At 40.2% G+C, this 9479-nt stretch overlaps 1 protein-coding gene across 3 annotated transcripts in view; it reads left to right on the forward strand.

Moving 5' to 3' along the window:
* pcnx2 (pecanex 2) overlaps positions 1-9479 on the forward strand; it is a 29863-nt gene extending 20384 nt beyond the window's left edge. For all 3 annotated transcript variants that reach the window (XM_074676130.1, XM_074676129.1, XM_074676131.1), the window contains exons 30-40: positions 511-744; positions 1033-1136; positions 1990-2134; positions 2361-2591; positions 5605-5762; positions 5910-6026; positions 7270-7448; positions 7550-7716; positions 7799-7873; positions 8643-8819; positions 9055-9479. In XM_074676130.1, coding sequence (XP_074532231.1) covers positions 511-744; positions 1033-1136; positions 1990-2134; positions 2361-2591; positions 5605-5762; positions 5910-6026; positions 7270-7448; positions 7550-7716; positions 7799-7873; positions 8643-8819; positions 9055-9231 — 1764 coding nt within the window. In that variant the 3' untranslated portion in view covers positions 9232-9479. The remainder of the gene's footprint in view (positions 1-510; positions 745-1032; positions 1137-1989; positions 2135-2360; positions 2592-5604; positions 5763-5909; positions 6027-7269; positions 7449-7549; positions 7717-7798; positions 7874-8642; positions 8820-9054) is intronic.

Here is a 9479-nt window from a genome sequence, read left to right on the forward strand (position 1 = left end):
TTCATCAAGTTTTGACCTATTTACAAACCTGATAATGCTGGCGATCGCTGGAAAAATTAGCTTAATCTTTAGCTAAAAGGATCATGCTCTTTATGCCCTATAGCCAGCGTAGACCTGGAAGAGGGACCCCAGGAAGGCAGGAGACATTCTTGTCAGTGTTTTGTGAGCCAGAAGAAGAGCTTTGAATTTGATTCGAGCTGCTACTGGAAGCCAATGAAGGGAGATTAACAGCGGGGTGGCGTGCTGTCCAGTTTTAATATAAAAACAATGCTTTTGCTTTTTGGTAGATGTATGAGTATGCCTTCTCAGTGTATGATTGACCTTATATTTGTTCAATTTAGGTTGGAGTTATTTAAGTTTTGCTTAAGGGAATTAAAGGACAGTTAATGGTCAGGCTTCAAAAAGTTGTCAAAACTGGAAGTTGGATGTCACTAGAAGTGACGTAGTTGTGGTCAGCAGCTACAACCAGCTTCATACGAGTGCTTTTTCTCTCCTCCCCTCTCCTCTCAGAGTATCATCTACTACCTGGTCCACTCCCCCAAACTCTCCACCTGGCTCAAGGATGCCTCCATTGAAGAGGCGCTGCAGTCCTACACTAAGTGGCACCACATAGAGCGAGACCCTCAGGTCTTCAGTGTGAAGATCGATGAAGACTACGTGCACTGCCTGCAAGGGGTGACGCGTGCCAGCTTCTGTAACGTCTACCTGGAGTGGATCCAGTACTGTGCAGGGAAGATGGAGACGGTACATCATTTAAAGATTTGTCAATCACGGTTCATTATGGCTTAGAGCTGCTGAGGGAGTGTCAGAGTTCTGAGTTATTTACCTTTGAGAAGAAGCATCAGCCAATCATTTCACATCGTTCTTAAAGTGAGGGTAAAAGAAAGAAGTGAGGCATTACTTTGAAAAGTTGCTGACTCACAATAATCTTTGTTCGTCACATGATTTCTTATCCATAAATCCTTTGTTAGAGAATCTTTTTTTCACTCTTTCTTTCTTCATGCTTGATCTCTCTTTTTTCTTTTTGCACAGCCTGTGGACAGTGATGAGGACTCTACTTTGGTGACTTTGTGTTATGCGCTCTCTGTTCTGGGGAGAAGATCGCTTGGCACGGCATCACACAACATGTCCAACAGGTAAACTTTTTAGTGAAACAAAAAAAAGATTCATGAACCTGCCGTACTCAAAGAAAATATAGAGGAAAGATACCGCTTGTGCCAATTTTACAGGTTTGAACAGTTACCCACTTGCAAGACTCCCAGAATTTGTTAAAATCTCACAATGAACTTGAGAATCCTACAAATATGATTTGTCTTAATAGGATTTGAGATGATTAATGACAAATATTTTTTTCTGTAAGTGAAATAAACTTAAGAAACAAAAGAAAGAAAGCTCTCCACTCTAAAAGAAGCAGTCACACATGACCACGGTGGCCTCCAGTGACTGTTGAGAGTTATTGAGCAACACCAAGAGACACAAAGTCAGATACCTAAGTTATCTCAGTTACTTGTAAATATCTAGCTTGAGTTATCTTGGCTAAAGTTTGATCCCAGTAGACAAACTTTGTTGTGTGTGGTTATGAAAGTAAACAGAATAACAGTTGATTTAAATTTGTATTTTAGCTCACTAAATCACTATGAATGTTTTAAACTGAATGAATAAAGACCATCAGATAAATACAACACCCTTGGGAAAATATCTTGACTGATTCAGCTAAAAATAATTTATGCTTGTATTGTTCTGCATTTGAAACTTAATTGGAAATCTTCAATCGCAGTTCTTAGTATCATAACACGGTCTCTGGCAGTTTGTCACCACAAGGGGGCACTAGCAGATAAATCTTGACTGTACTTCATCTCTTCTCTCATGACTTTTTGTATTTGTGTTATTTATTCTCTAATACGACTTTAAAGTGGTGCAATCCCACTCATTTGTTTTCTCTCACTCCCTGTCTTTTTCCCAAACCAACTCTTGTGTCTCCCCACAAAGCCTGGAGTCTTTTCTTTATGGATTCAACACCCTCTTTAAAGGTGACTTCCGCATTGCCACCAAAGATGAGTGGGTTTTTGCTGATCTGGACCTTCTGCAGAAGGTGGTGGCTCCTGCAGTCCGAATGAGTCTCAAACTGCACCAGGTAGAGTCTGCTGTCTTTTTAACGGATGTTCCCAAACCCAGCACTTGAGGAATTGTAAAATTCTATCCTGTATGATTCTGTGTTGGAGAACAAATAGATTTTCTGGATCATTTTAAGTTCCAAAAACAGCTGGTAAAATGGCCCTTTTACCCCTAAAGTGGACATTTTCCTTTTAATCTGCTCAAACCCTTGGGTGCTCTATCATACCTCATTTCTACCTTTCCAGGATCACTTCACCTGTCTGGAGGAGACCGAAGAGGCATCCATCTTGTACGAAGCCATCACAAATTACCGTAGCAGCCTGGTCATCTGCCACGAGAGTGACCCGGCCTGGCGCAAGGCGGTGCTATCCAGCCGCGACACGCTTCTCACACTCAGGCATATGATTGATGACGGCACAGATGAGTACAAGATCATCATGCTGTACAAACGCCACCTCAGCTTCAAGGTCATCAAGGTGAGGACGGAGGGTGGATACAGAAAGCTTGTGATGTATGTGTGAGAAAATGTCTCATTTTTCAGGTCGTAGCCAAGGCTTATGGGGAAAAAAGATGCAAAATGAGTGACCAAAATGGTGAAGTATCAATCTTAATATGTCTCTGACTGCTCTGTAGGTCTGTTGTTGTGCAATGCAGTCAGGGCATATTTCTATCTTCATAGGTAACAACACATTAATGTAGAATCCGTCTCATATGAATATTTTATTAAAAATCTTAACAGAAAGCTGGAGTTTGTGAAATGAAGAACACACAGCTACAAAATAAGGTCCAAACTGTTTGTCTGACGGAAGCAGGGTGTCTTCTGAAAACTGCTGACTAACACACAGAGACATCTTAAGTAAAGTTCCTCTCCATCCATTACACAAAACCACCACAGAAGATTTGCAGATCAATCACTTTTTCCTCAGCAGCTACTTTAAGTGTTGTCTTTTAACACTTCATGTTTTATCTAAAGAAGAAATGGATGACGTCTCTCTCTGAATTTGAAGCCAACTCAGGTTAGCATAGAGTTAGGAACAAGCTAGTTTAGCTGTGTCTGATGTGGAAAAACCTAAAATTGATCTCAGACGTATATAATTTGGATGATGGAACTTCAGATGTTCAAATGAGAAGATTCTGCCATCTTTTAATGAAGGAAGAAATCGTCTGTTTTCATCCTCTGTTCCTAGAAACAGCAAACTTTTTAAGCCTCAATGGAGCTAGCCTTGCTCTTTCCAAAGCTTATGCCACACAACATCTCAACGTGTTGTTTTTGCATGTCACTTTTTAAAACACTTTTTTAGGATGGTTACTCTTTGAAGGAGGTTAGCTGGCTGTGTAACCAGTCATGCTCATGCTAAAGTAAGCTAACCACCTGTTAGCTTAATTTGTATATCAGAAACATTCAGCATTCTTGACAAAATAATCAGTGGTAAACCTGCTGTTTCATTTTAAATTCTTGAAATTTTACCTGTTATATTCTATACTTTCACTTTCCTGTCTGAAAAGTTAACTTGTGCACATACACTGTCTGGCCAAATAAGAAGTTGCAGCCAAAAACAAAAAGGTCACACACTCTAGCTGGACTGATTTTAGCTTTGATTAAGAAACTCATTGCTGTGGCATTGTTTTGATAAGCTTCTGCAATGTCACAAGATTTAATTTTATCCAGTGTTGCATTCATTTTTCACCAAGATTTTGCATTGATGATGGTAGAGTCTGACCACTACGCAAAGCCCACTCTAGCACATCCTAAAGATTCTCAATGGGGTTAAGGTCTGGACTCTGTGGTGGCCAATCCATGCGTGAAAGTGATTTCTCATGCTCCCTGATCAACTCTTTCACAATTTGAACCCAATGAATCCTGGCATTATCATCTTGGAATATGGCCGTGCCATCAGAGAAGAAAAAATCCATTGATTGAATAATCTGGTCATTCAGTATATTCAGGTCGTCAGCTGATCTCATTCTTTGAGCACAGACTGTTGCTGAACCTAGACCTGACCAACTGCAGCAACCCCAGATCATAGCACTGCCCCCACAGGCTTGGACAGTAGACACTAGGCATGATGGGTGATCACTTCATCTGCCTCTCTTCTTACCCTGATGGCCCATCACTCTGGAACAGGGTCACTCTGGACTCATTAGACCACATGACCTTCTTCCATTGCTCCAAGTGTGGATATGCTCTTATTTTTACTATAAAACATAGCCCTGAGTTCTGATGTTGTTTTTCTTCTATTTGATTTCATCAAATGTTTAAGTAATCGCCGATCACCATCATTCAGGATTTTTTTCAAGCCTCATTTCTTCCTTTAAGACGATGGGTCCCCATTATCCTTCCAGTTTAACCCGATGGACGGTTCTTAACCCAATTTGAGTAGTTTCTGCAATCTCCTTAGATGTTTTCTCTGCTTGATGCATGCCAATGATTTGACCCTTCTCAAACAGACTAACGTCTTTTCCATGACTGCAGGATGTGTATTTTGATATGGTTGTTGTAGAAATTAGAAGCAACTCATTGCACAAGTTGAAGTTAAATAACTTGTTGCCAGTTAAAAGATAATCGCCCATGTAGTAATTATCCAATAGGAGGCTCGTGCCTATTTGCTTAGTTAAATCCAGGTGGCAATTTTTTTTTTGGCCAGGCAGTGTATTTCCAGTGTTTTCTGGAATGAAAAATCTTTTTCTAAAGGAGTATATGAGAAACAACTGCTCACTGTTGCCACCTACAATACCTTAACTTTTTTTTGGTTTGTTTTTAAATTTCTAGCTTACTGAAAAGAAGGAGGGACGTGGGGTTGTGACTTTGATTGGGAGTTTGAAATTTAGAGTCTTGATATTTTGATCTTTGTTTCAAATATGAAAAGTGTTATCAACAAAACAATAATTATTTCACATGGTGCATATTGTCAAAGCCAGGTTGTGATGGTAAATTGTAAAAAAAAAAAATCATAAAATCTGTGATAAATTGGTGACCTGAGAATGAAACCACAAAAAGGTTGATAAAAAAAACAAAAAACAAAACATGTTTCCTCATTGAAAAGAGTACTGACAGGTCAAGAAAGTGCAAGTGTTTATAAATTTCAAACCATTACCTGTGAGAGGGCTTTATGTGGTATTAATCAATCTTTTAGACTCAGCAATTATTTGCTAAGTGCACTAATTTCCTGCTAATGTTTTGCTACATTAAGTTTTAGTAGTTCAAAATGGGTGATGTAAAAACTGAAGGGAGTAGGGATCAGATGAGGCCGGAAAAGCAGATTGAATCAGGATATTTATTTGAACTCTGCTCTTTAAAGTAACTTTCAGAGACTCTCTTCCAAAGACATAGACAAATTAATACTGTTTGAATTTATTGTTTTTGCCGTTAACATTGATAGCAAACAAAGCTCTGCATGTACCTTCATAAACTATTCATAACTGTTTTGTGCTTTTTCTATAAGATGTTCTCTCCTGTATAACCTGATCACTTCTCTCATCTCTGTGCAGATTAATAAGGAATGTGTGCGGGGTCTATGGGCCGGCCAACAGCAAGAGTTGGTGTTTTTACGCAACCGAAATCCAGAGCGTGGAAGCATTCAGAACTCAAAGCAGGCGTTAAGAAACATGGTCAACTCGTCATGTGACCAACCACTTGGCTACCCAATGTACGAGTTATGCAGTGCCATCCTTTTATATTGTTGCATTCATTGTCTGAATTTATAAGTTGCTCAATTTTACTGATATAATTTTCAGAGCTTTGTCTTTTCAGGGTAGACTCTTGTTGCTGACATTGTTTTCTATTATTCCTGCAGGTATGTGTCACCACTAACGACGTCATATGCAGGAACGCACCGCACGCTGCGCAGCATTGGAGGAGGAGCTCTAAGCCTGGACATTATTCGTTCGTGGCTCTGCTCAAAATGGTTACGGTAAGTTTTGTGTGAAGGTTAATTTTCTAAATGTTAGAAAAAGTCTAGAGTTTCTCTTCTATTTCTCTCCTTGTTTCCTCTCAGCCTACTCTCCCTGTGATTCAGCTCTTGAATTAACATTACTCACACACTTAAGGTTGAAAATAAAGACCCCCTCATTATCTAAGAAATGCCATTGATAAAAAAAGGTTAAATTTAACTTAAATGTCATGGGTTCATTTCCTGGAACAATCATCAGTATTAAAGGTTCCTACTCTGGTTAAATTACTTAATTTACAGTACTTGCAGAGTGCACATTTAGAGGCTAGATATGATGTCCTTTATCTTTTACGAAATATCTTTTTAATCACATGGACATAAAATTGCTCAAAACACAGCTTAAAGGACATTATTGCTGATGCAGTGTGGTTAATGTAACAGAGTTAAAGATGCTCCTGTTCACTGAGGAGGAAAAGTTGTTGTGACACACTGGACTATGGATGTTACATATTTTTCTTACACATCCTGCTGATTGTACATCATTTAAATCTGTCTGTAAAAGGTAAGACCTGCAGTGTGATGCTAGATTTTAAGGTATTGACTTGGTGAAAGTCAGAGAGACTTCTTCGCCGACTTAATACAGTTTTAATAAAATTACATGGAAAGCAGGAAAGCACATGGCAAAGAAAGAGATAGCAGACTGGGAGTGCTGCCAACAGATTTAACTCCTTACATGTCTCCTCACTTCCTGACCCGCCCTCTTTTTTTTTACCCTCTTTGCGTTTACACATTAGCTCCAGCATCATTCATCACACAGGCTCTACATTAACCTCTGCAGGACAGCTAATGTACCGTGTGTGTGCATGTGTGTGTGTATGTTTCTTTGAATCAGTGCTGCTCTTACTTAAGCTCCTTAAGAGGCAGAGTTATTCTTTTAGATTAGATTAGATTGTTAATCCTATTTCAGTAAATGGTGTTACCTTAATTTCACTAAGTAGTAGAGAAGAGGAGAGTGGCTGTACTTCGACAGTCAGGACACATTTAACTCATTTAAGAAGGGGACTGCCCTGGTGTGTGTCACATTTGAGATCACAGTTACATAACATCTCCTTATCTCTGGATGTCAATTTATGTTTGTGTGTGAGTTGAACAAGCTGAAATAGTCAAGTTTTGCTAAATATTTGATGCTCCTTTGCTGCTTTTTTATATCATGCACAAGTGTGCACCTGAATGAATGAGGGAATAAATAAAGTGTGATCTGCAGGGTGCGTAAGGACAATCTGACGAGCTGTAACAGTGGTGTGAACATGGAGGATGTGGACTGTGCTGCTGGTGGGTCTTCCTCTCTGAGCCACAACCGCCCGTCTTCTGTGACGTCTAACAGCCTGAGCCTCTACCAGCACAGAGCCAGGACGACACATAGCCACAGACACCACAACGCAGGTACAGACTCACAAACATAGAAAACTTGAAGGTTTAAGTCTAATGTATGTTTTTTATCATATAGTGTGTATTTATATCCGGATTCTTGTGTGATTCTACAGCCAGGAGAGAATATCGTAGTCGGTCTGTGCAGCCACAGAGTCAGCGTCCCCCTGTCACCAGTCAATCAGGGCCCATCCTGGATTCAGGCTCCACCCACGGGCTTGTGCAGCGTCTGTCCAACAGCCAACTGTCCTTTAACACTTCCATAGCCTCCATTTTCTCCCAGGTGTGTAGTAGCACATCTAGCTTAAGTATAACTGCTTTTACACAAAGGAGAAATCAATGAGCAGATCTTTGTCTCTCCTCAGGTTCCTCGTCTTTCAGGAGCCAGTGGGATCAGTTCACAGCTGCAGGCGGCACAGCATCAGCAGCGCTCTAGCCAGGTTGAAGCTTTTATACATGAAAACTTTAAACGCACTAAACAAAAACCCTCACTGTAAAGATAGAATGGAATTGAAATCTTTTTTATCGTAAATGTACTGCATCGTTAAAAGATAATAAAAAATGGTCGGATAAACATTGATAATAGTAAATAAAAACAAAATGAAAGCAAAGTCTTAAAAAAAGCTGCACACAAACATGGCCTTCAAACTGTTGCATGGTACCTTAATATTGCTCTGCTTTCATTTATGCTCTGCTAAAAATAACTGAGAAAAGCTACTTATAGGTTGGCTTATATAAACAACAACATTTTAAAATCTACATATTTTAAAGCCCAAATTTAAACTAAATTTTACTGTTAAAAGATGATGACTTCATTATTTTTTACTGACCACTAGTGTTTCTTAGCTGCAGTCTGCTGTTTCTGATAAGTAGTACTAGGGATGGGTACTGAATAAGGTATTTTTATTGGTACTGGCTGAATTCTGTCAAAAGTACCTGGTACCGATTTATGTGAAACCATAAGGTACCATGTTTAGGTAACTGAATGGATGCTTGTGACTGTGAGTAAGTGGAAAAGTAGTCAATTTTAATTGCATTGCAAGGTTATAAAAGTACCAATAATTGGTACCATTGAGTACCGTTACCAATTGCCAGGTCCTGGGTGTTAGTACTGTATTATTTCAAATATGAAAGGTACCCATCCCTAAGTAGTACTGTATAAGCTGATGTGTGTTTTGTCCGTTCCTTCATCGTGTCGTCTCTCCTAAGGTCTCCTCGTCCTCGTCCACGCTCAGCCTGCTGTTTGGGAAGCGGAGTTTCTCCAGTGGCCTGGTAATCTCGGGGCTATCTGCTGCTGAAGGGGGTAACACCACCGACACTCAGTCTTCGTCTAGTGTCAACATTGCCATTGGACCCTCACACAGGTCCAGCAGCAGGGCCACACAGGTAAGGACAAAGTCAGCAAGTGAACATGCAGAGCTCCTGTCTCCAAGCACACAGAGCTGTCTAAAGGTTCATCATTCAAAAGATTGTCCTCTCACACAACACCCAGGCAAAGAAAAAAAGCACCTTTACCTTAAATATTCATGAAATAGCCACACAAGATCACATTTTAGGAATGCATTGTAATTCATTCATATTGTTCTGATTTGCCTCCCTTCTTCTTTGTCTTCTTCATCAGTGGACATCAGAGGCTTATGAGAGTATAGATGCGACTTACACCAACGCTGCCACAACAGTGAAGGACGGCGCCGTTCAGTCAGGTGACAGAGACTGCAGCCAGGGATTAGACAAGACCCTGGAGGACTCAGCGTCTGCCTCAACAGCTCCAGAGGCGGCAGATCAAAAGACTGTCTGACACAGGACACTCACAAACACATGACCTGACACACGAGTGTCCATACACATGCTCACGTACAGGGAGGACTGTATGAAAAGTTACTTATACACAGTCATTCAGAGGATTGTATGAGAGAGCACCCATGCACACCAACCTGCCTCCTCTTCTGCCCTCAGCATGTGGTCTCATCTTGTTTGTCGGAATGTAAACAAGTCTGAAAACAAGATCCTGGGTTTGGTTGATAAATTAAAGCAGTTTTTAAATGA

This window comes from Halichoeres trimaculatus, unplaced genomic scaffold (genome assembly GCF_033239565.1).
Source record: "Halichoeres trimaculatus isolate MK-OKI-2021-1 unplaced genomic scaffold, fHalTri1.1 fHalTri1_scaffold_8, whole genome shotgun sequence".
NCBI classification, from domain to species: Eukaryota; Metazoa; Chordata; class Actinopteri; order Labriformes; family Labridae; genus Halichoeres; species Halichoeres trimaculatus.